The sequence below is a fragment of the Mustelus asterias genome, chromosome 5, assembly GCF_964213995.1.
Source record: "Mustelus asterias chromosome 5, sMusAst1.hap1.1, whole genome shotgun sequence".
NCBI classification, from domain to species: Eukaryota; Metazoa; Chordata; class Chondrichthyes; order Carcharhiniformes; family Triakidae; genus Mustelus; species Mustelus asterias.
Genome location: NC_135805.1, coordinates 78,602,904 through 78,630,198, shown reverse-complemented (window position 1 = coordinate 78,630,198; position 27,295 = coordinate 78,602,904). Strand labels below are relative to the sequence as shown.

The 27,295-nt window shown below is 42.9% G+C and overlaps 1 protein-coding gene across 2 annotated transcripts in view; it reads right to left on the bottom strand.

The window, feature by feature from the left end:
• moxd1 (monooxygenase, DBH-like 1) overlaps window positions 1-25,925 on the bottom strand; it is a 74,107-nt gene extending 48,182 nt beyond the window's left edge. The window contains exons 1-2 of one of the 2 annotated variants that reach the window (XM_078213727.1): window positions 25,220-25,925; window positions 9,584-9,733 (exon numbers count right to left, since the gene is read on the bottom strand). In XM_078213727.1, coding sequence (XP_078069853.1) covers window positions 9,584-9,733; window positions 25,220-25,504 — 435 coding nt within the window. In that variant the 5' untranslated portion in view covers window positions 25,505-25,925. The remainder of the gene's footprint in view (window positions 1-9,583; window positions 9,734-25,219) is intronic. The other variant, XM_078213726.1, reaches the window with a different exon arrangement.
• Between the last annotated feature and the right edge of the window lie 1,370 nt (window positions 25,926-27,295).

Genomic DNA, 27,295 nt, shown 5'->3' with positions numbered 1-27,295 from the left:
TCAAAAATTCACCAACAAAACCTGAAGTATTTGTGGAAATGCCTAACTGTCAAACTCAGCTTTCCCATTTTAGCTCTGAGATGCTGCATGTGCCTCTTCACTCCTGTCACCACTGTGACCTCCCAATCCCTGTTAATGTAGGTGGCAGAAGCTGAGAAGTGTTTGTCTATTTGATGCGATGCTGGCAATTGGACGTTCTTTCCGAGGATAGGTTAAAACAGAGCATTCTTAATCTCCCAAAAAAAAGTCAGTGTTCCAAATGCTACACACTGAAATTCCAGAAAAAACTGTGTGAACCAAGATAGTTTATGATTGATGTAAGACTAGGGCAGCTGTATGAAATAACGTGAGTTATGTAAAGTATTGTCACTTAAATCCTGTCCTGAGAGACAGGATTTATGATCATCTAGAGAAGTTTAGTATGATCAAAAGTAGTCAGCACGGCTTTGTCAAGGGCAGGTCGTGCCTTACGAGCCTGGTTGAGTTCTTTGAAAATGTGACCAAACACATTGACGAAGGAAGAGCGGTGGATGTGGTCTATATGGACTTCAGCAAGGCGTTCGATAAGGTCCCCCATGCAAGACTTCTTGAGAAAGTGAGAGGGCATGGGATCCAAGGGGCTGTTGCCTTGTGGATCCAGAACTGGCTTGCCTGCAGAAGGCAGAGAGTGGCTGTGGAGGGGTCTTTCTCTGCATGGAGGTCAGTGACCAGTGGAGTGCCCCAGGGATCTGTTCTGGGACCCTTGCTGTTTGTCATTTTCATAAATGACCTGGATGAGGAAGTGGAGGGATGGGTTGGTAAGTTTGCTGACGACACCAAGGTAGGTGGTGTTGTGGATAGTTTGGAGGGATGTCAGAAGTTGCAGCGAGACATAGATAGAATGCAAGACTGGACGGAGAAGTGGCAGATGGACTTCAACCCGGATAAGTGTGTGGTGATCCATTTTGGCAGATCCAATGGGATGAAGCAGCAGTATAATATGAAGGGTACCATTCTTAGCAGTGTAGAGGATCAGAAGGACCTTGGGGTCCGGGTCCATAGGACTCTTAATTCGGCCTCGCAGGTGGAGAATGCGGTCAAGAAGGCGTACGGCGTACTGGCCTTCATTAATCGAGGGATTGAGTTTAGGAGTCGGGAGATAATGCTGCAGCTTTATAGGACCCTGGTTAGACCCCACTTGGAGTACTGCGCGCAGTTCTGGTCACCTCATTACAGGAAAGATGTTGAAGCCATTGAAAGGGTGCAGAGGAGATTTACAAGGATGTTGCCTGGATTGGGGGGCATGCCTTATGAGGATAGGTTGAGGGAGCTTGGTCTCTTCTCCCTGGAGAGACGCAGGATGAGAGGTGACCTGATAGAGGTTTACAAGATGTTGAGAGGTCTGGATAGGGTAGACTCTCAGAGGCTATTTCCAAGGGCTGAAATGGTTGCTACGAGAGGACACAGGTTTAAGGTGCTGGGGGGTAGGTACAGAGGAGATGTCAGGGGTAAGTTTTTCACTCAGAGGGTGGTGGGTGAGTGGAATCGGCTGACGTCGGTGGTGGTGGAGGCAAACTCTTTTAAGAGACTTCTGGATGAGTACATGGGATTTAATGGGATTGAGGGCTATAGATAGGACTAGAGGCGGGGATGTGATCGGCGCAACTTGTGGGCCGAAGGGCCTGTTTGTGCTGTGGCTTTCTATGTTCTATGTTCTATATGGTTTTAAAAAGAAAACATGCATGCATTTTATAAATTCTCTCATTCTGAAGTGTAAATGCTATTGGGAACCAACACTTTATTATAAGCTTATTTTATAAATCAGGGTAGATTTAAAGCCTCAAGTTATTGTTCATGAGAGCTTTTGAGAAACTGAAGGATGATTACTTTTACCTTAAGAAATATGGGCTAAATTTTCTGGTCAGAAGTTCCTGCAGATTTTAATGATCACCAACAAAAATAGCAGTTAGAGCAATTTTGAGTCACCCCATCCCTGTTGGTCAGAAAGGAAGTTGCTACTCATGATGCACCTGCCATAATGCTTCTTTCATACTTCTCAAGTTGCTATAATGAGTCATTTAACTTTATAAATGAGAAACATTTCACCCATCCAGCTGCGGATTCCACAATAATTTTCAGTAGTGGCTCAGTGCTAACATTGTTCAACTGACCAGGGTCACAGAAGTCATAGCAGGCTGCATGGTGGAGAAAACAGTAAGACCTTTTCATGTGCTGTAGAGACAATCAAGTGGCACGGATCTAGTACATTATAGCTCTGTGGCCATCGAGAGCTAGAAAGAGATCCAGGAGAAGCTGCATTGACTTGAAAAGGACCAACAAAGGACAGGAATGAAAATAAAAGATGTATATGGGAGCTAAGGTGAATGGTAGCTTTTGCAGAAATATGCAACACAAACTATGGTGACGCAGACAAATAAATGACAGCCAATATGACAGCAATTATTCTCTCAATATGAAATTGAAAAAAAGGTAATCTGGAGATATAGGCTGGAATTTTAATGCCCCCCCCCCCCCCCCCCCCCCCCCGCCCGCCACCACCATGGGAATCAGAGCGGGCGAGGGGCGGAACGTGGAAAGATCTGGTGACGTCAGGCAGGACTTTATGGTTTCAGGACGGTCAATAGCATGTTAAAATTTATAGAGAAATGCAAACATTTAATTTAGGCTGTGAAATGAATGAATCAGACATCTGAAATAATAATCAGCCTCAGTCTGCAACATTGTTATGTTCAAAGGTAAATTTTTCACTTAAGGAGTTAAAAGATTGTAGCCTTCTGTGAAAAACTTATAAGTATTAAAGCTTAAAAATAAGCCATTTGACCCAGCAGGTCTACGTCAGTCTGTTTGCTCCACACAAGACTCTTCCCATGCTTCTTCACCTAACCCCCATTTTCCCTTTCTCCCTCATGCATTTATCTAGCTTCCACTTAAATCCATCAATGCTGGTCACCATCAGTACTCCTTTTGGTAACGCATTCACCACTCTTCGGGTAAGGAGTTGCCCCTGAATTCTCTATAGGATTTATTAGTGACTCTTTTATATTTGAGGTCCTTAGTTCTGGTTTCACCTGCAAGTGAAGACATCTTCTCTGTGGGGAGATCTTATGGAGCCTGCAGGAGCAGAAAACATGGCATGTGGGGTGACTGGAATTAGGTGGGATGCAATGTTTTGATTTCATGATAGCAGGTGAGATGGAGAGGTAAAGTCAGAGGTGTGTTTGTTGCATATCGGCCCTCATGCCAGCCAGTGGTGGTTCCTGTTTATAATGTATTTACATGCCATTAATATTAAATAGCATAAAACCTTTTCAAATAAAGTCCTACCTTCAAGATAAAGTCGGGCGCGCATCAATCTCGTTTGTGTTTGTTTAAAGGTGGCGTGCACCAGTCGGCTTTGTACAATTTTATCTGAGGTCAGCAGTTTTTATTAACTCTATGGCACAAAAGAAGGGAGCAGGAGAATGGCAGCTAGCATGGAGACTTGGAACCAGCAAGCATGACTCAGTGGTGAGGGGAATGGAATGTGGAGTGGGTTCATGGTCATAGTGCAGGAGTGAAGTGGGAAGGGCCTGGTGAACTAGATGTGGTAGGGACAGTCAGTCAAGGTAAGAAAATGGGGGGCCTATATGTCGAAAAATATGTGTCCAACTGGCTGACAGAATCTTTACAAGGGCTTTGTGTTTACTAACAACATTTCAATTAACCCTGCTGAGTGTGAACTTATACCAGTTCCTTTACAGTACATGGAAGAGAAAGTCAACTGAGCCTGTACATTCATCCATGTTCCACAGAGTAGTGAGTATAACACTGGACACTAAAAGGTACATTCAATGAAGTGAATGCAAAAACATAGGAATATAGGACTTAGGAGGTGTAGGCCATTCAGCCCTTTGGCCAGTTCTGTCATTCAGTAAAATCATGGCTGATCTGCTTGTGGTCGGAACCTCACTTGACTGTGCCCCAAAATCCTTTACTCTGTTGTCCATAAAAAAATTGGTTCCGCTCTATAAATTCGATGACCCAGCCTCCACTACATTCTGGGGAAGAGAATTCCACATACCAATGTCCCTTTGAAAGAAAACATTTTTCCTCATCTCAGTCTTAAACAATATACCTCTTAGTTTTAAACTGTATCCCCAGGTTCTAGTCTCTCTTACAAGTGGAAACATCCTCCCAATATCTACCCTATCAAATGAGCGGCTGAAGGCTCCAGATGTCGTAGCTTCTTCGCTCCGGGGAAGTACTGGATAATGAAGGGTATTCTGATTGCCGTGTCCCGTCTTTGTCTTCTGAGACTGATCACATATATGCTGGGTAGACCTCTGAGCCAATTCATAATATCTGTCATATTTGCCATTTAATATGTAATTTATAGTATGTAATCAACTACAACTTCCCTGTGATTTTGTGTTTAAATTATGTTATTCTGGGTTTCAGAATATACGTGGTTAGCTGAAATAGTAGTTAGCTTGCTTTGGTTGACCATTATACAGTGAAAATTCTTCTGTTTTAAACTGTTGAATCTTGCGGTTTCAATTTTTTAGTGATAACAGGGATTTCAGATTTTTTTTTAAAAGTAAAACATTACTGGTGTCCACCACCATCATAACATTGCAAATAGTAACATTTCTTTCCATTACTCCTCTGTAGGAATTTTGCGACATCTTGCTTCGTAGGTGTCACTCCATTCAATCAAACAAAACCAATATACTGTAGATGCTGGAAATCTAAATCGAAACAGGAAGTGCTGGAATATTCAGCAGGACTGACAGCATCTGTAGGGGGAGAATCAGAGTTAATGGATGGAATCTTCCAGCCGTTCACGCCAGCAGGATTTTATGGTCCCACTACAGTGAATGGAGATTTGACTGAGCATCAAATTCTCCGTCCTCACTTGCAGCAGCAGCGGCGGGACATGAGCAGCCGGTAAGATCGCACCCATTGTTTCAGGCCAACCACCTTTCCTCCGAACTTCTATTCAAGTTGTTCAGCTCGACACGTCTTCAGCTGTACTAAATGTACCTCCAGTCTTCACGGAAGTGGAAATCACATTTGGGATATAGACACTAATAGCAGGACAAAGTAGACACAATAAGGGAGAGTAAACCTGCACTGGATGGGGACTGGGAAACTTTGTATTCTGAAATGTAATGTTGGGATTGAAAGCACACAGGGAGGAGAAAGGCAACATTTGGGAGCACCCTCAGATCTTGGCACAAAACATCCTTTGCTTATTACACCTTCTTGCCTGACTCACTTATACTCATGATGTGGAGATGCCGCCGTTGGACTGGGTTAAACACAGTAAGAAGTCTCACAACACCAGGTTAAAGTCCAACAGGTTTATTTGTAGCAAACGCCACAAGCTTTCGGAAAGCTAGTGGCGTTTGCTCCAAATAAACCTGTTGGACTTTAACCTGGTGTTGTGAGGCTTTTTACTCACTTATATTCACACAGGCTCATGCATGTCAGCGCCAGCTATTTAACTCACATTGTCATGCAAGGATTATTTAAGAGGTGTTTTTAAGCATACATACATAGTACAAAAGAACATAACACCCACTAGCACCAACAAGTTTCATGCTGCTCTCACAAATGAAAGCAGAAAAACATGTAGCCATGCCAATAAAGAAGCAAGAACCTGTTCTGTAAATGTAAGTTCTTTCTTGCTAGCCTGGAAAACAGGCATTCATCTGCATGCACGTCAATAGTGTGGAACTCGACACTTCAATGGCATGATGTTCTGTGTAGTCCGGAAGGCCATATAGGATCCAGTGACAGCCCGGGCTTTGGGGAAATCCTGCATTCCAAAAGGACTGCAGTGTTCCATTATTTTGCTGTCAATCTTCCAAGAAGAAAGTGTTGAAGGTGTTTGACCCGATGAATAACGCGTTTGTCAGCTGCTTACTATATTTGTGGATTGACTGGGTTGTTTGGGAGAGGCCTGAGGCACAACATTTCACTGCTCGGATTACCAACATAGCCACTGGAGAGGCTACCTCTGTTGGTGATCATCATTTGCTGTGCAGTTTAAAGCAATTTTATCATGCGACTGACTTCTTTAACTCTGTCACAGCAGGTGGATTCCAAACTAGGTTCTTGCATAGAAATCATCTTCTATTTTATTTGAATAAAATTGTTGCAGGTTTATTACTTTGGCTGAGACTAGTATCCAATGCAAACTTTTTATGGGCTCTGTTCTACTAAATATTTGATTTGGCAGTTTTTAAAAAAGAGTATTCATTTAAAACTACTTGGTCTTGGCTTTTAGAAGTTGTGTGTCAGCTTGTCAAGCACAAATCGGAGAGACTTGCTAAAGGTTTAAAGACAGATGGTCTTAAAAAGGAAATTAACTTTTATCATAGTTCAACACAACAGTCGTCAAATACTGGTTATTTTCAATCTCTCAACTACTGTAAAAATATATATTGTTACCGTAACTAATTGTGTATTATTATTATTCACTAAGTAATGTATTTTGCAGTTAAAGTGAAGGTCAAAATGTTGTGTAGTGAAATAAAGAGGATGATATTATAAGTAGCTGAAATGAACTGAAAGGGATTTTCTCTTTAATCCATAGGAAAGCTATGAATTTATCTAGATAAATGGAAATACTTGCTGAAACACAGGGCCAGATTTTATGCTGAAGTTAGATGTTTGAAGATAGGAGGAGGGATTGGAGGAGGGCCTGTAGAATCCAGCGAATGGTCATCCCACCAACTAGACGATCGCCCCATCTGTCTGAAATTTTATGGGGGGGAAAGCAATGGGATTGGGCAACCCACTCACCCTTGGGCATATTGAGGCCATTAATGGCCACTTAATGATTTCATCCGTGTTCCGCTGTTACTTTACCCGCGGTGCAGGTAGGCACCATGCCAGTTGGGAAGCAATGCAGCATTCACTGGAGCGCTGAGGAACTCCTTATTGGTCTCTGAGCCCATTGGAGGCACTACTCATTCTCCAGGTCATCCCTTCTGCCCTTTAACATGTCCCCTTGGTCTCTCAAATCTGGTCCCCCACCCACCAACGCTCTCAGCAAGACTCCCAATCCTGGACTTACTTTAGCTCCTCAGCATTGGGGACTACTTGTAGTCCCAACAGCAGCTATCAAGCACAGTGGCACTGCTAGGAGTATGGATCTGCCAGCCATCGGTTGGCAGCTCTCTAAGGCTGGACTCCCTCCTCAGAAAGAGGCAGAGGTCTCACCTATGCAGCGTTAAATTGTTGCGATCAGCTGTGGCGATCATGGGCAAGTTCTCCGGCTCCAACATTGTACCTTAAAATCAGGCCCTAATGTGCTATGTGACATGAATGAAACATCAAAGCCAAAAGCTTGAGTGAAAAAGAATAAAATCCAAAAACAAAGCAAGCACAACTCAAGCATAGACTTCCTTAGTGAAACAAACAACAGAATTTGAACTGTGATGTGCTGTTCCTGAAGGCAAGCCCAGAAATTTGTGCCACCTCCATTCTCTTGCTTTGCCCCATTTCCCGAGCAATGACAATTGAAATTTCAAGTACCAGTGGTGTGCACAGGCGACACAAGTGGTTCTGCAGTGGGGAAAGCTTTTCATTGGCAAAAGCCACCATCAGCCAACAATGCTGTAGCTATGAGTGGATTATAAAACAACTTCCTGGTCAAACAAGGAGAATCTGCATCAAAGCCCAAACTTTCCTGCTCAACTCCATTACAATGAATATAAAACACAGTGAGGAGATGGTGGCCTACTGGTAATGTCATTGCACTGATAATTCTCAGGCTAATGTTCTGGGGACATTAGTTCAAATCCCACCATGGTAGCTAGTGGAATTTGAATTAAATTAGTAAATTGGCATTATAAAGCTAGGCCTAGTAATGGTGAGGTCATGTAAATATCACTGATTGTTGTTAAAACCTATTTAGTTCACTAGTGTCCCTTTAGGGTAGGAAATCTGCTTTGCTCACCTGATCTGGCCTTCGTGTGAATCCAGACCCACTGCAATATGGTTAATTTTTAACTACCCTCTGAAATGGCCAAGCAAGCCATTCAAGAGCAATTAGGCTTGGGCAACAAATGCTGGCCTTTCCAGTGACACTCATATCCCATAAAAAAAATAAAGAAAAACATATTGAAAACACAACAGTCGAATGGGTGTTTTTCAAATTCAAATTTCACTTGTAAATATTTAACATTAGAGGAGTTTCACAGGAACTTCATTGCAGTGTTGATGTAAGCCTACTTGTGACTAAGAAATAAACTTTACTTTACATTACATTGGCCACACTTCATTCATGAGTGCACCATCATTATCTGTTAAACCAACCTTAGTTAGACGGCTAAATGTACTGCCTTGTCTCATGGTTGGCACGCATTGATGGTTACAGAGCAGTGAGGGACGTTTCCTTTATTGTGGAGAAAACAATGTTATGTTTTTGCATTCACTCTTATTGAATGTTTATGTTAGCATTCTGTATTGTATTTTCCACTCTGTGGGACATGGCTGAACTTTCAGATTCAGCTGGCCATCCCTTCTATGCATTGTCAAGGACATTGGCTGAGATCACTCTCAATGGGTTAATTGAAATGGTGTAGCTGAATTCAAAGCCCTGGAAGGACACAGTCACAGAGGTGGACCCACATGAAGACAGTACTGACACCACTCTTTGGGCTCCTCATTTTCTAACCTTGACTTACTGTCCTCACCACCACCAGACCACACACACAAGATGGTAGGCTCTTCCCACTTCACTCCTCCATGTACCTGACCCAACCCTCTCTCCTCCCGTGGATCCTCCTTCCACTCTTTGAGGCACCCAAACTTTCAACGCCACCCTTACCTCCTCAGTTACTTGACTCACCCTTTCTGGGTCAGAGCCTCAATGCAAGCTGCCATTCTCCTGTCCCTTTCTTATGTCGCACAGAGTTCAACAAGGAAAACAGTTGAGCTCAGCCAGAAGTGCACAATGCTGACTTGTGAACACCACATTTAAATAAACATGAACTGAGTGCGCGAGATTCTCATCCACCACTAAATTTATCTTGAAGGTAGGGCACTATAAGTTTGACGCAAATGAGTATTCGAGTGTAATACAAGTATCAATGTACCAGAGGACAGTGTGAGTCTCAACATCCCACAAACACACCACTGACATTATCTCTGCATCTCAATCCACCATTGTGAAATCAAAATTTCACCTCCTGCCTAAAGTCCCACCACACTTCTCGCTCTTGGAGGCTATATAAAATTCCTCCCAAAGTCAGTGAAAGGAAATGTCCACATATTTTCCCCAGTGGACATGTGAGTGTTTGTACATATAACGAACAGATAAAAATAGCAATGGACAATTGCTATCTGGTTCAAACCAGCTTATGAGTGCATCTTTACATCCTCTCTTCTATGCTTGCATAAAATGCAGAAAGAGCCGACCTCTCAGTCAATATCAGATTTAAAAATAAAACCAACAATGAAGGATCCAGCAAGATTTAACTGGCTCTCTTTGTGAATGATTTTAAATGAAAACTCCTATTGGGAGAATATGAAATCTTGTTATCAATTTCCGATAAGTGATATGGAAAAACAGCAGAATGAAAAATCATACCGTTATAATCTTGTCTTTCTTGTCACAGGAGTGCAAGTTACGTGAGAAAGCGATGATTGTGTGTGTATTGTTTTCCATGCCATACTCGAGGCGGTAATCCTGATGATGGTCCTCATTCAGTTTGCCAGCGAAGTTCAAAGTATTATAATCCTATCGGAATATATAAATAAAATGATAGATTGCAATGCAATAGATTAATTCTGTAGAATTTCACATTTAGGATCAAATCTGTAATTATGCTGCAGCTTTTATAATCCAAGTAAATTTAATGAAGATAATTAAGTGACCTGGTGCTTTCACTAGGGAATAACACTTGTAGGATGTGGCCCTCTGCTGTGCTGTACACAATTTCCTATCCATTAGAAATAATGGACAGAAAAACATGGGTTGAATGTTCATGGTGTTGACCACTGGAAGGACGAAACCATGATCAGGCAGGGGGCGAGGCTAGCCCATTGCAATTGAGGTGTGCTGACATCTGTGATAGTGGTTTTCCCAGGCTAGGGTACCGTAAAGGATCAGAGTAGCTAATGATTTTAAACAGAGGCTTTACCTGATGCAATTTCTTAAAGCTATCTTGGTTTTTTGGCTGAGATGAAGTGTCAGATCAAGCCCTGGATAAGGCACAATGCCTCATCCTGTCAGGCTGGATCTTGTTTGACCAAGCCCATGAGATGCAATGTCTCATCTTGTCAGCCTGGATCTGGTTGTGTCTCATGTGGGGACCATGAATTGAATTCAATTTGAATTTGGTGTTTTGGATGGAGTAAAAAGTGGGAGGGTGATGATTGTTGGGAAATCAAAAGCGAGGAGATCGGAAGGTTTAGAGGTATGAAACGTCTGGAAGGGGAACTAATGAGTCAATTTTATGGGTACTGTAGGAATTGATAGGAAGCCTTTGGGGCCGGCGAGATTGGTGGTGGAGAAATCAGGAGGAAAGGCAGATTGCTGTGCCCATCACCCTCCTGTCACTATTTTACCAGGGCAGGAAGGTCCAGGATGAGGCAGCACATACAGTGAGGTGGTCATACCACAAATAAAGAGTGCACAGACAGAAAGGGAATGGATGACCTCCAAACAGAGCAAAAGCCTCAGTCCATCTCCCCCTCTATATTCTGCTTTGGATACTGCTGGGGAGGTGGTTTCTCAGGGGAATGCAGCAATAGCCAAGTCCATGGCACCACAAGTGGCTCAGCTGCACAGCGGGGGAAGAAAAGATAGTGGGAGGACAATAGTGATGGGGGATTCTCTCATAAGGCTAACAATTAGATGTTTCCATGGCTGCAGACATGATACCAGGATGGCATGTTGCCTCCCAGGTGCCAGGGTCAAGGATGTCACTGAGCGGCTGCAGGACATTCTGAAGGAGGAGAATGAACAGCCAGAGGTTGTGGTCCATATCAGTGCCAATGACATTGGTAAAAAGAAAGACAAAGTCCTGAAAGCAGAATACAGGGAGATCGGAAAAAAAAATAAAAAGCAGGATTTCAAAGATAGTAAGCTCAGAGTTACTCTCAGTTCCAAGTGCCAGTGATAGCAGGAATAGGAGACTAGACCAGATGACTATGTGGCTGGAGAGATGGTGTAGGAAGAGGGGATTTAGATTTCTGGGGCTTTATGACCAATTCTGGGGGAGATGGAACTTGTACAAGCTGTACGGGTTGCACCCCAGCGGGACTGTGACCAAAATCCTCACAGAGGCATTCGCTAGTACTGTAGGGGACAGTTTAATCTTGCCTGGCAGGGGCATAGGAACCTGAGTGGTCAGACACAAGAGAGGGAAACAAAGATAAAAATGAAAGACAGGGAAGTAGAAAGCAATGGTGGAAGGCAGAGAGGACAAGGGATTATAGCAAACAGGCCTATAACACAGAATAAGATGGGTAAAAATGTTAACAGACAAGTTTAAAGGCATTGTATCTGAAAGCATGAAGCATTCACAAGAAGGCAGACAAATTAACAGTGGAAATTGGTATACAAGGACACAATATGATTGTGATTATGAAGACATGGCTGCAGGTTGGCCAAAACTGGGAACTGAATATCCAAGGGTATTCAATATTTAGGAAGGAAAGGCAAAACAGGGAAAGGAGTAGGGGTGGTGTTGTTAGTTAAGGATGAATTCAGTGTAATAGTGAAAAAGGATATTGGTTCAGAAAATCTAGATGTAGAGTCAGTCTGGGTGGAACAATGAAGCAACAAGGGGCAGGAAACATGTGGGAGATGTTTATATGCCTCCAGACAGTAGTGGTAATGTTGGGGATGGCTTTAAACAGGAAATTAGAGATGCCTGTAACAAGGGTGTCTTTAATTTACATATAGATGGCAAACAATGAGCAAAAGTACTGTGGCGGCTCAATTCCTGGAGTGTCTATGATATTTGTTTAGACCAGTACATTGAGGAATATTCGGGAAAATTAGGGAATATGGCATCCTAGGATTCAACAAAGTCAACATGGATTTATGATAGGGAAATCTTGTTTCACAAACCTACAGGAGTTTTTTGAGGATGTAACAAGCACAATAGATAAGGGTGAACCAGTGGATGTGGTGTAATTGAATATTCAGACAGCTTTTGATAAAGTAAAATTAAAGCACATGGGATTGGAAATGATTTATTGACATGGATTGAGAATTGGTTAGCAGACAGAAAACAGAGAGTAGGGATGAATGGGTCTTTTTTGAAGTGGCAGATGGTGGTGACTAGTGGGGTCCCACAGGGATCAGTGCTTGGGCCCCAGCTATTCACAATATATGGCAATGATTTGATTGAGGGAACCAATCATAATATTTCAAAATTTGATGATGAAAATTATTGGGTATGTAAATAGAGAGAAGAATGTTAAAAAGCTTCAAGGTGATTTAGACAAGGTGAGTGAGCAAGCAAATAAAAAAATGCAGAATAACTTGGTCACTGTGTGGAGTCTGCACGTTCTCCCCATATCTGTGTGGGTTTCCTCTGGGTGCTCTGGTTTCCTCCCACAGTCCGAAGGGTGTGCTGGTTAGGTGCATTGGCCATGCTAAATTCTCCCTCAGTATACCTGAACAGGCGCTGGAGTGTGACAACTAGGGGATTTTCACAGTAACTTCATTGCAGTGTTAACGTAAGGCTACTTGTGACACTAGTAAATAAAATAGATGGCCTGCAGCTCATCACCATCTTCTCAGGAGCAATTAGAGATGGGAAAGAATGAATATAGAGGATTAAACTATTGTGTATATAGTCGCATCTGTGATGTTTATACTTAAATGGGCTGTGCCCTTCATAGCCTGCTTGAGGGGAATGTCACTGTTCCACTTGATGCTCATATTTTTATAATCAAGTCTATATTTAACAAATTACTTTAGCTCTGGGATGATTTTAGCTGTCTGTTTAGTTGGTTCACCACATTCCCATACATATATATATGTCAAAGGCAAACATTTACTAAAACCAAGGCAGGAAATTGTAGCTGGATATCAGGAAGGATTTATTTCTTGGTTCCATTCTTATAAAAGTTGATCCCAAACAACTCCTTAAATGAAAATCATCCTTTATATTAAAATGTTAATATTCACTGAAAAAAGTGTATTTTTATTCCAACAAGAGATTACCATATTACTGAACCGTTCGACAGAGGTTAACGTTTACATGGAGCACTTCTAGCGTATTTTCCATTCATAATTTTGTTCCTCTGCCAATGGAAGTCAGCTCATTGCCACAATCATAAATAGACCTTGTGATTTAAAATACTACCTTGACCAACAGTGGTGTATTTTGGAAGTCACCTAGAATTTTCAGCATTTACATAAGGGAACAATTTTTTTGCATTTCTTAACGCTTCAAAATTAATTATTTAAATGAGTTTTTGTCTGATCTTAAGTTTGATACAAGACAGCGCATAAGGAGAGGCATGCCAGCCAGCCCACCTTCACTGAGATCGGGGCACCCTTCTTAAAGTGAATCCAACCTGGTAGGCACTGCCAGGTTTTCACACTGATGGTTGCACTTTTTTTTCCTGGAGAATTGTGACCCATGTCTTTACCTCAGAATGGTTTCTTCTTTCCTCCTTTTTAAACAATTCTGCACCCATTTAATTCATGTTTGTTTGTACCTCATACTGTCAGATGTGCACAAGTCAAATCAATATTAACTATTTTTCTGGTCAGTGCTTATGCATCTCCAATACTTCTTTAATTCATAATATTTTAATAATTAGAAATTTGGGCTGTCTGGTTAAACCAGGGTTTATCATCAGTAAGTCTAATTAAAGACTGTGGCCTGAATTTAGCCTTGAAAATTTAGCCTTGAAAATATGAGAGATCTTCATCTGTCCCACATTATATACATTTATGAAAATAGTTAAGATTTTTTCTAATCTCAATTATGTTTAAAAAAGTAGCAGCTAACTAAATGGAAAACATTTTGGATTTTCTATAGCAGCAATGATTCTGGGTAAATTCAGTATTGCAAAGTTGTTGACACTTATGTGTCTGTGCACTGTCTGATTCTGCATTTCACCTAAAAAGCTGAAAATGCATTTCTTTTCACTTTTGCACTGAAACTGTCTCTATTCTGATTAATGAACCAGGCAAATTTCACACAGCACCATTGCCTATTATTTCTCTAGGTACAAGGAAAGAATTGTTTCTTCCTGATAGTCAGATGGGCATACATGGAGAACATTTATATATAATGAATCATAGAACCCTACTATACAGAAGGAGGCCATTCAGCCCATCGAGCCTGCACCGACAACAATCCCACCCAGACCCTATCCCCGTAGCCCCATGTGTTTACCCTGCTATATCCCCCTGACACTAAGGGGCAACTTTGTATGGCCAATCCACCTAACCTGCACATCTTTGGACTGTGGGAGGAAACCCAAGCACCAGAGGAAACCCACACAGACATGGGGAGTATGTGCAAACTCCGCATAGACAGTCACCCAAAGCCGGAATTGAACCCAGGCCCCTGGTGCTAACCATTAATAGTTGTGATGTGGCTGACATGGTAGCCCCGATGGCAGGTTGGAAAGCTGGCGACACCTCGCTGCAACCATTTCTGGAAGTCTAAACACAATTTTATGCACTTCATGCTATTAGCTGCCTGGTGTCGAGGCCTCTGCCACTTTAAGAGTGAAAATCCCACCTCCAGGTGCTGTCAACCAATTGAAGGGCCAGGAGCTCTTTAGTCCCAGCAACCTGACCAACACCATGGAGGAGGCCCTGGAATGGAAATAAGTTTTGTCAGGGCTAACCAGACAAGTACCGGAAAGGGAAGCAAGGGATCATCGCTGAGGGAAGGATGGGGGGAGGGGAGGCTTTCTGGGGAGCAGTTCTTGCCGTTCAACTGACCCTCTAGTTTCCACAGCATGCTCAATGAGGAGGGGACCTCTCCCTGTGACCCAAACAAAAAGCTGACAACTTTTAATGTCACCCCCACTTGGCTTTGGGCCACCTGACTGCTGGTAAAGTGCCAGCAATGGCACAATGAGGTGCTTAAGTGGCCTTTAATTAACCTCAAAAGATCTCTGGGTGAAAAGGTCATCTTTGACTTTTCTCGTCTGTGAATTTCAGGGCAGTGAGGGAGGCAAAGGGCAAACTCGGCCCTCCCTCCTGAATCTATGACGCATCCCACCGTAAATCCCCAGGCAGTTTGCCAAGAGTGGAATTCAAATCTGTCCATATGTCTGGGAAAATGGTGTCTTCATTACTCTCATTCCATTTAACTTATCTGATATTGATACAATTGAAAGAACCAGGCCATTCTTAACCAGTTACAGTTTTGAACAATTGTTGGTATACTTACTTCTTCTACAATAAATTATTACGTAACAGGTTTGATGGTCCACCACCCTCTCTACTGCCTTGTGTCTGTAACCTCTTCCAGCCCTACAAGCCTCTGAGATCCCTGACTCCTCTAATTTTGACCTCTCACACACCCCAATTTTCATCTCGCCACCACTAGCAGTCATGCCTTCAGTTGTCCAGGTCTTAGGCTCTGGAATTCACTTCTTGAATCCTCTTCGCCTTTCAACTTCTCTTTCCTCTTTGATGACCCCCTAAGATTTATTTCTTTGACCAAGCTTTTGGCCATCTGTCTTAGCATGTGGTTCAGTGCAAAATATTAATTCATAATGTTTATCTGAAGCACCTTGGGACGTTTTACTATCATTACACAAGAACACAACTAGGAGCAGGAATAGGCCATTCAGCCCCTCAAACCTTCCACTTGATAAGATCATGGCTGATCTGGTTGTGGCCTCAATTCCACTTTCCTGTCCACACTCCATAACCCTTGACTCCACATTGATCAAAAATGTAACTGACTCAGTCTTCAACTCTGCCTCCACAACTTTCTGGGGAAGACAATTCCACGACCCTCTGAGAGAAAAATAGGGGTGAATTTTCCCCTTCCGCCCAACATGGGAATCATAGCGGGTGAGGGGCGGACCATGGAAAGGTCTGTAAGTTTAAGTTTAATCACAAGTAGGCTTACATTCACACTGTAATGAAGTTACTATGAAAATTCCCTAGTCACCACATTCCAGCGCCTGTTCGGGTACACTGAGGGAGAATTTAGCATGGCCAATGCACCTAACCAGCACGTCTTTGGACTGTGGGAGGAAACAGGAGCACCTGGAGGAAACCCATGCAGACACGGGGAGAACGTGCAAACTCCACACAGACAGTGACCCAAGCCGGGAATTGAACCCAGGTCCCTGGCGCAGTGAGTCAACAGCGCTAACCACTGTGCCAGGATGGGATTTTCCAGATTCGGGTCGAGCGTGGCTGGAAAATCCCACCCACAATCTCCATTCTCAGTCTTTAATGAGAAACTCCTATTTTTTTAACCTGTGTCTCCTGATCCTACACAGGTCTCACACATTTCAATAGAATCACCTCTCATTCTTCTAAGTTCCAATGAGTATAAGCCCAACCAGCTCAACCTTTCCTTAAAATGATCCCTTCATTCCAGGAATCAGTTGAGTGAACCTTCTCCAAACTGCTTTGAACGTAATTACTTCCTTTCTTCAGTAAGGAGACCAAAAGTGAACACAGTACTCCAGTTGCAACCTAACTAAAGTTCAGTACAGCTCTATCAACACTTCCCTACTTTTATATTTCATTCCACTTGCAATAAACACCAATAATCAATTTGCCTTCCTAGTCACTTGCTGTGCCTGCATATCAACATTTTGGAATTCATGTACCAGGGATACATTAAAGGCAATGGCACAGGATTTGTGAGCTTTTTGGCAGTGAGCTACAACAAACAACAATAAGCTATTTTTATATCGTGACTTTAACAAAATAAAGCATCCCAAAGCATTTTACAGGAGCATTATGAAACAGAGTACGACACTGAACCGATAACATTGGTAATCATTATCCTTCTGAATCTGAGTGCAGCATCAGGATTTAGCACAAAACAGATTACTGCAGAAGTCCCTGAAGTGGTGCCTGTCATTCACTGCTCCACTACAGGCTGCAGTGTGGGCACCCTGCCGCTTATCCACCTCCCCACACGCCTCTCAAGGTATAGGGTATAGGAATCAGTGAAATCAACTGATCTGGTATGAACCTCTCATTTCACACTCAAATCATTTTTAGAAACCTCCATGGTAGGTTAAACCAATGAGGTTTAACTAGGCTTTTAATCAACAAGCTAAATAATCAATCTGGCTCCCCAAAAATAGTGGGATGTTGTTAGATTTCTCTATTATAATTAGTTATTTTTTTAACCAGTCTTTTTTAAATAATTAAATGTATTTTTAAAGTTTGTTCATTATGCTTCAGCCGCATATGTCCCAATCTTTATCTTGTTCCACAATTTTTTGAAAAGGATTGATTATTATTCCTTTTCATTTCCTGTCTTTTATAATCTGTCAACATTCTTCAATGTGATTGGCTACTAAGAAAGCTTGATGAATCACTGTGGCTCAACACTGCAAATCCTCATTAAACTACATGCCGAACAGTTGTACATTGTGAGGGGTAAAGCTGTCACCACAGAGATTACTAGATCTCTCGGCTGCTTCATTGTTGGGTGCACATTATGGGCCAATTTAGAAAAATGCAAATTGTTGTGTATAGTGCTTTAGTGTATGCTATTGGATTTTCACACCAATTGTAATTTTTTTAAAATTCCCCCCATAAAATCTTCCAAGCTGTTGGAACATCCTCTGGGTGAATTTTCTCAAAACGCTTTACTTTATTAATAATTTCTCGTGTGCACGGCCAAGGGCATTGCCCCATTCTTCAATGCTAATTGGTAATTAATCTGCATTATATCCCAAATAGTATTTAAACACGAAACTGTGGCTCTCAGTAGAGCTATGGTTTGTTATAACAAGTTATGACTTTTTTCTGTGAATCATCTGAGCTGGAACTTCTTCAACAGGTCATAAACCTGTCAGGCAATTTCATAACCGTCTTTGAACTGAGTGTCTATCCCCACAGTCAAGTTGCTTCAGTCAGTTATTTGGATCATAATTACAAAATATCATCAGTATTGATTCCTCACTGAAAATGTAACTGCTGTTATTACCTTATGTTTGAAATATCTTTCCTTGTTTAATTACTGTACATCTAGATGCCTCATGCATAAGAAATAGTATTAAGGTGCATAGCATAGAAATATAGAAAATAGAAGCAGGAGTAGGTCATTCGGCCCTTCAAGTCTGCTCTGCCATTCAATATGATCATGGCTGATCCTCTAACATAATGCCAAACTTCTGCACTCTCCCCATACCTCTTAACACCTTTAGGGTCCAGAAATCTATTTCTTTCCTTCCTACATATATTCAGTGACTTGGCCTCCACAGTCTTCTGTGGTGGAGAATTCCACAGGTTCACCATGCTCTGAGTGAAGAGTTTCTCATCTTAGCCTACCCTGTATCCTTAGATTGTGACCCCTTGTCCTAGACACCCCTGTCAGAGGAAACAGCATTCTACCATCCAGTCCATCCAGCCCTGTCAGAACCTTACATGTTTCAATTAGATCCCCTCTCATTCTTCTAAACTCCAGTGAATATAGGCCCAGTCAACTCCATCTTTCCTCATACGACAATCCTGCCGTCCCAGGAATTAGTCTGGTGAACCTTCATGCACTCGCTCTATGGCAAGTATATCCTTTCTTAGATGAGGAGACCAAAAACTGCACACAACACACCAGGTGTGCTCTCACCAAGACCCTGTACAGCTGCAGTAAGACATCCTTACTCCTATACTCAGGTCCTCTTGCAGTGAAGGCCAAAATAGTATTTGCCTTTCTAACTGCTTGCTGTGCCTGCATGCTTGCATTCAGTGACTTGTGTACAAGGACACCCAGGTCTCTTTGTACATCAACATTCCCCAATCTATCACCATTTAAATAATACTCTGCCATCCTATTTCTCTGTCCAAAGTGGATAACTTCACATTATCCACATTATTCTGCATCTGCCAGGTATTCACCCACTCACTCAATTTGCTTCCATCACCTTGAAGTCTCTTAAAATTCTCCTCACTACTCACGCTACCAAATAGCAAGTCATCTCAGCATTGTTTAGATTTGGAAATTTTATGGAAAATTCCATCTAAAACCAACACAGTTGTAAAAGCAGCTGGAAGTCTGTCATGGAGATTTGAACAAATCATTTTGATAGATGTAGCTTTATATGGAATAGAATTTATAATAATATCTTCACTGACTGTTGAGCTTTGAGTAGTACAGTTTTCATGCTGATTGTCATAAATGTGCCAGAACAAATGAAGCTACTCAATAGAAAACAGTTCAAAGCTAAGGTGCACAGCAAGTGCAGTCCATGTTCAAAACATGACTGGTGTTAACTGTGGTGAAAGCCTAAGAAACTTTGAAGCTTAACACTTTGGCCAAGTTGATTAGAAATCTGTGGAGATTTGAACCAAAATGTTTGGTGCTGCAAACGTGCTGGAAGTCAAATGAAACATTGGCCCAAATCTCCTGCTTAGGGGATGGAAGCCCTAATTTTTCAGGGCAGTCTCCGATGGTGCATTCAGTACAGGAAACCTCGGAGACATCGACGAAGGGAATCTGCACAGAAATCACATTCCTTTTTTTAATGGTACCTGCTGCCATATTGTGTAAGAGTTCAAATGTCCTAGAAGTTCTTTGAAAATCTATGGAGAAACGGTAAGAAAGGTGAGGTGGTCGGGTGGCAGGTTTTTTATTCATTCATGGGATGTAGGCATCACTGCCTGGGCCACCATTTATTGCCCATCCTTAATTGCCCTTGAACTGAGTGCCTTTTTTAGGCCATTCCAGAGAGTATTTAAGAGTCAACCACATTGCTGTGGATTTGGAGTTACGTATAAAATAGATAAGGATGGCAGATTTCTTTCCCTAAAGGAAGTAAACCAGATTCAGCGGAGTTTTCTGGACTTAGTCCCTGCTGGAATGGCAGAGGACTGTTTGTCAGTTGGAAACCCATTTGATTAATTTGATCTATGCCTGAGCCATGGATTCCCTGACTAATCAGGAGGGTTGGCAGAATGATACACTAAAACAAACAATGAAGGATTTCTATTTAAAGGAGTCACAATGGCAGCAGTGAGTAAAGCATTGAACATATCAATGAGAAGGAGGAAACTCCTGCAGGGATGGAAGCAAGATGTGGGAAGACTGCCCCCTCATCCCCAGCTCCCGCCGGTTCTTGGACTTGTCCCTGGAGGTTACGTTGAATTCAGAAAGGACTAGAAAAGAAGTCCTGTTCTCTGAGGATGAGTGGAGAAGTCCAGACAGCCTGACTAGGCAGACATGGCTTTACATAGCTGTACGTAGCACAGAGGTAAGCAGTGAAAGTGTGGTGACTAGAACCTGGATCCATTGTTACAAAAGGCTCAATAATTTCATGTAGTCTAACAAAGTACATACCTTACAACTCTCACCTAGTACCATCATTCTCTCACCTCCTTAATATTATTCTCCACAACAGTACCATTTCTCTCCATCCTCCTTCTCAAATTTCCATCTCAACAGGTTATACTAATACTCACCCTCACCCAATAAATTAAATATCATATTCTACACTGTGCTGATGGAAGTGCACACATTTCTACACTGTGCCAAAGATGAAGCCTATTTCACCTATTTTCAGCACTAATTCATGTCTATGATCTCCCACAGGTGCTTCCCTGAATCAAATGGAGGAGCCCATGGAGAGGACTCTGAGAATGCACCAACACTCCTGCGCACCCTCTGACCCTCTGCCAGCGCAGACACGCACACCTTTGGTGGGTCAGGTTCTCAGATAGATAGAGTAGCACGTGGTCAGGAATGCATCACAGTGAGAAAGAGAGGGAACAGCAGTGGAGAATCCCTGCCAGAGGGTACTGGGCACTTCAAGCCCTGCTCTGCTGGACACAAAAGCCGAGCCTCAGGGCTCACCGATGAAAAGGGAACTTGTGGAGCAACAAGAGGAAATGTGTGCGCTTCTGTCAGGTTTTCCAGAGGCAGTGAGCATCCTTGGAAAGAGAATGGCAGAGTCTATATCTAACATGAATGCCATGAAGTCACAGGCATTTGCACTGATGACCACCTCTGCTGAAAGAGTGGCCAATCTCATGGTGAGTCAGAGGCTGCAGGCTACTGTGTGCATGCTGACCCACACCAATGGCCACACACTGTGTCTGCCAGTTGACAGAGGACTGAACAAGGCATCTCCTAGATGTTTGAATGCCACACTTAGATGTAGCTGGTCTTGGTTTGTAGGCAAGTGCAGGTGGGCCCTGAAGGAAGATGGAAAAAGGGCCAATGGCAGTGAGAACTCTTCTAAAAATGTCTCAAGTTCTTGGCCCTTTCCCTCATGGCAGTATCGTACATGATGCCTACTGCCCCAATGGCCAAATCTGCCTCTGCACAGGTGCAGATCCCCGCTGGCTTCAAAACCCAGGGGATGTCCATCGCAGGAACATGATGTGTCAAAGCAGACTGCCTCCAGTCAGCTGAAGCTACAGGAATAGTACCACATAGAAGAAATAGAAAGTGTAACAGGAAGACATCTTATTTGCATAAAGAGATTTTCTTGGGTGCATTTCAAGTGAAGTGAGGCAACAGTGAGGGCATCACAGGGGTCTCTGGGAACCAGGAGTGTGGCTGCAACACCATCAGGCTCCTCCTCCACCAAGGATGCTGGTACTCTGCAACTTACTCTTGCACCAGCTCCAGTCCTCTCTGCAACGTCATGTTGTGAAGAGTGGAGCAGAACACAACACTCCTGGAGATCTTAGCTGAGGTAGACTGAAGAGCATCTCCAGATCTGTCAAGGAACCGGAACCTCACCTTGAGCCAGCCAAAGGCCCAGTGATAACATGGCTGCTGTTAAAATTCTCCTGTGTCTCTGTGGTAGGTTCCACACTGGGATCAGCAGCCAGGTCTTTAGTGAGAAACCCTTATCCCCCAGAAGCTAAACACTAAGGCTGTTTGCTTGTGAGAATACCTGTGGCACTTGAGACTGGCGAAGGTTGAAGGAGTCATGATAGCTTCCTGGTTAACTGGTGCAGACTTGTATGATGTTCTTGTAGTGGCCACAGACCAGCTGCACATCAATGAAGACTTCTGGCTGCTCTAATGGCACCTTAATTCCCACATAAATGCATTCAATCACCCCTGGACATGTGAAAATCCTTTGAATGAAGCTGACAGCCGTGTTTGGTACATCTCATCTGTGTCAAATTAGATATAGCTGGAGACCTTGGCATACAAGGTATCAGTGCCCTAGATAATGCAATTAGAATCATGTAATCATAGAACGGTTACAGCATAGGATGAGGCTATTTGATCTGTCAGTGTTAGTTCTCTGCCAGAGCAACTCAGCTAGTCCCTCTTCTTTGTCTTCTTATAATTCTGCAATTTCTTTCTCTTTGGATAATTATTCAATTCCTTTTGACCACTATGATTATGTCTGCCTCTACCCCGCTCTCAGGCAGTGCATTCCTGATCATAACCACTCACCTCATAAATAAAATTTTTCTCATGTCTCCTCTGAGCTTCCACCGATCATCTTAACTGGGTGTCCTTTGGTTCTCAACTATTCCACCAATTGGAACAGTTTTTCCCCATCTGCTCTGTCCAGATAGTAAATTCTGAAACCATCACCAGCAGCTCCCTGGAATGAACCAGTTGCAAAGAAATTGAAGGCTGTTGTCACTTGCTAGCCATGGACAAAGCATGGTCACCAAGAATGTTCCTCTAGGACAATAGTCTGCTTCGAGAAAGCTGTCTGCAGCCAACAACCACAAGAGAGTAAGCCTTCTGAGGACTGTTGCTCAGACATGTCGAGGAAATTCAGTCTTCACCACTAGACCCTGTGCTGAAGTTATTACGTCCTTGGAAGTGCAGCACAGTGTCCATCCTCTTGGACCATGAATTCCCAATGTTTCTTTTGAGAAGGCAGTGAGTGGCTGCTGCTACTGGAGCTGTTTCCCCGATGGTTGTGGTTGCTGGCCTGGGTCAAGCTACTGTGCTCCTCCTCAGAGCTCCAAGCTCCTTTGGCAACCCCCATGTTACAGGGAAATCTCAAAACACAAGTTGAGATCCAATTCAATGGACTCAAAGTTACTGAGCAAAATTGCTGTTTCCAAAGAAATCAGTGAATTCCAGATGAGAGAACTGATTCTTTTAGGACTGAAGTTTCACTGCGTCTAACAATAGGCCTGCCTATTTCAGCCTCTATACTGTTCCATTATAGAACCATAGAATCCTTACAGTGCAGAAGGAGGCCATTTGATCCATTGGGTCTGCACCATCTCTCCAACAGGGCATCTTACCCCACGTCAATCCCCTCTCCTATCCTTGTAACGCCACAGATTTATCCCAACTAATACCTCTAACCTACGCTTCTTTCGACATGAAGAGGCAATTTAGCATGGCCAATCCACCTAACCTGCATATCTTTGGACAATGGGGGGAGAGCGAAGCACCCGGAGGAAATCCACACAGACACGGGGAGAACATACAAACTCCACGCAGACAGATCAGTCTCAGTCAACATTAACTGCCCACTGTGCACTTACCTCCTCCAACCTGGCGAGATGTTGAAATAGCAGCAACCCATGCGCCGCTGGCAGTTAAGGTCTGAATGCAGGGTGCAAAAATGACTTATTTTGACTTTTTAATTGTCTGAATTAGTTTCCTGACAGATTGAAGTCAATTCTCTGTTAATTTGGGACCTGCCCTGGAGAAGGCCAAAAGAGCATAGAATGGAGTCAAGATCCCCTCCTAGGGGATTGAACTCCATACATGCACTCAGACCTGCCTCCACTTGCCTGGGAAAATCTGCATCCCCAGCTCCATTTTTGTCACTTATCCCTCCCATTGAGGAGAAATAACCCTCAGCCCACAATTAACCACCTCCTCTTCCTGGCGGAACGGAACAATTGTCAGTGACAAATATGTCCCCCTCTCCCCTCCCTCTATGCTCCTGGATATCCCACACCACTTAATTCTGCCTGACTTGAATACTGCAATTCCTCTTCATGTGTTTGTGCAATTCTATGGGAGATTGACTTGTTTTGTGTTCATATTTTCCAGAATAAATCATAGTAGTGTAGCAAATAAATGATCTGCCAAGTCATCAAGACCAATTTCTTGGCCACCAAGATTGCCAACCCAAAGAATTCTCTTTCCTAGGAACATGTAAACCAACTCAAACAGATGTCCAAAACCAGGTTCCACATAATCCGAGCACCAGCCATAAATAGTAGTTCATAAATAACAGCCTTCCAAAATGCAATTATGTATGCGCATCTTCATGTACTATAAAGTCAATACTCTCTAACTTGGAGACATTCAGATTAGATGTTATATAAAATGCAAGGGTTTTTTTTAATGTCACCACCACATAGACATATTTCACACACCTTCCATTGCCAACATTTATTCAATTCAGCCTAACTTATTTTTCAAATACGTCCAGTACCCATATGTTAATATAAAACTAAGCCACTTTTGTAAAGACTTTTTGAACTGTGGACATAATCAGTAATTAAGTGATATCTTTGAAGTTTCTTATGCTGAGCTGCTGCAAATGAATTGCTGGTTAATTTACCAGACTTTAAAAGATGCCTTTTAATATAAAAGGTCATCTGAAATGCTGCCTAATCTTTACTTTTGTTTTCCACTGGATATGCCTTAAACCTGGAAAATTTGGAAATATAGTTAATTGCTTGGATTCCTTCTGTTCTCAAATTCGTAAACTGCTGATCATATCCCGTGAATAAATAATTAGTAATTGCAATGTATCTCGGTAACTCTTAGAAACGCAATTGGCAATTTTACAGTATCATTGGGATGAGCTTTTACAGATGTGAAACTCTGGGAAAGGGAACACCGAATAAGAAGCTGTACACCCGGTTACTCGCTATTTTGGTTTGGGGTGAGCTGCAATTATAAAGGATGATGCGGTCTCCCATATTTGAGAACTGTTTTTGCTTATCAACAATTCAACTTCATTGTCGATTTTGTTCAGCAAAGAAGAGCAAAATGGGGCAAATCCAACAGATCAAAGCCAAAAGCAGTTCGTATTGGGGTCAGGCATATTATTAGTATTTAGAGTTAATCTCTGGGTGCGGTGATTGTAATGTGTCCACCTCTATAGGTGGGGAATGGATGGTTACTTGGATGCTTCTTACCTTGAGATAAGGGCGCCCATTTGCAACTCCTCCAATGACCATGTCTGACTGAGCCATGGATCCCGTTGGGGAAAATCCAAGTCCAACATAGCCCCTGGTCTCTACTTCCACCTCGAAGGTGATGGTCGTGTTATCATGCTTCCACCTGAAGTGGTATTTGCCATTCTCATCCAGCACGACATGGTGAGGGAAGGTCCCCCTTCTCCAGGCACCAGCTGCTGCAGCCGGACACAGCAGCAACCCCCTGAGCAGCCAGAAGCAGGGCAGAAAGCAGCCCAGCCTCATCCTCTCCTCTTTCAATCCACAAAGAGAAACACTCTCCCGGTGCTGCCCCTCGACACCAACTCCTTTTGTGCTGCTCAAACTTCCAGCAGCTGCAGCCGCAACGACAGATGTGACAAAAGGAAACTCTGCCTTGCCCGGACCGGGGAAGCTTTCAGCAGCTCCCGGGCGGATTCATAAGTTTGTCAAAGTTGTGATAGAGAGAGTGATGAAGGGGGAGAGAGAGGGGGAGAGAGCGAGTCCACTGGCTGGCCGTGCGTGACCGGAATCCGAAAGGAGAATTTCCCTGGAAGAAGCGAAACTCGGTGGAGGCAAAGCCCAGCCCAGTGAATCACTTGTCACATCAGCCGGACAGATTCGGGCATGCTCACAGTGCCGAGTGTCTGCAGCACATCCCTCATATATCCAGGCTACCCTCTGCTCTGCAGCAAGGGGGCATAGCTAACAGCTCCACAAATACCCTCTTATTGAGGGGGCATGGCTGCCATATAAATACCCTCTTCCTGAGGGGGCATGGCTAACAGTTCCACAAATACCCGCTTAATGAGGGGGGCAAGGTTAAGAGTTCCACAAATGCCTCCTTAGTGAGGGGGCATGGGCTATCAGTCTGCACAAATACCCTCTTAGTGAGGGAGCATGACTGCCATATAAATACCCTCTTATTGAGGGGGCAAAGCTGCCATACAAATACCCTCTTACTGAGGGGACATGACTAACAGTCCCACAAATGCCCTCTTAATGATGGGGCACAACTGTCATACAAATGCCTTTTCAGGTATGAGGGTAAGACTGACAGTTACATAAATACCACCCCAATTTAAAATGTTTAAAGTTTATTTATTAGTGTTACAAGTAGGCTTACATTAACATTGCAATGAACTTACTGTGAAAATCCCACTATAGCCAGGTTATATATGTGGTTATAGTCGCCACACTCGGGCGCCTATTCAGGTACACTGAGGGAGAATTTAGCATGACCAATGCACCTAACCAGCACATCTTTCGAACTGTGGGAGGAAACCGGAGCACCCAGAGGAAACCCATGCAGATACAGGGAGAACATGCAGACTTTGCACACAGTGACCCAAGCCTGGAATCAAACCCAGGTCCCTGGCACTGTGAGGCAGCAGTGCTAAATACTGTGCTGTCGACCTCTACCCCCAGTGAGGGGGCAAGACTGTCAGTTACACAAATACTACCCCAGTGAGTGGGTAAGACTGACAGTTACATAAATAATACCCCAGTGAGTGAGTAAGACCGACAGTTACATAAATACCATTATTAAAGCATTAAGATTGCCAATTAAACAAATAGTAGCCTAGTAAAGGGAAATGACTGCCAGTTGTACAAATACCCTCCCACAGAATGAGCTACTCAGCGACAGTCTCACAGAATGCAGTTCAGTGCATCAGAAGGTAAACTAGGGGAAAGGTTTTATTAGCTCCTCCCCCCTCCCCAAAACCCTCATATAAATGCAACCAAACTTGCAAGAAATGTAATTGTTTATTGAATTCCTGGTCATCAGAGCAATCTCATCCAATGTTTGATGTCATATGGAAATATGGAACGAAATAACAGGACTGACACAAATATATCAATGAACTAAAAGGTTCAAAATATTTCTAGATTTATTGCTCTGAATGTTTTTTACCTTAATAAATGCAAGTTGGTGTTATTGTTGGTAAACTTAATACAATAATAGAGTTAGAAGTCTTTTTGATAATTTATGGCCCACTAATCACTTTTTAAAAATGGTGCTTCCTCCCTAAGGTTTGCCACTCCTCTGAGACGACA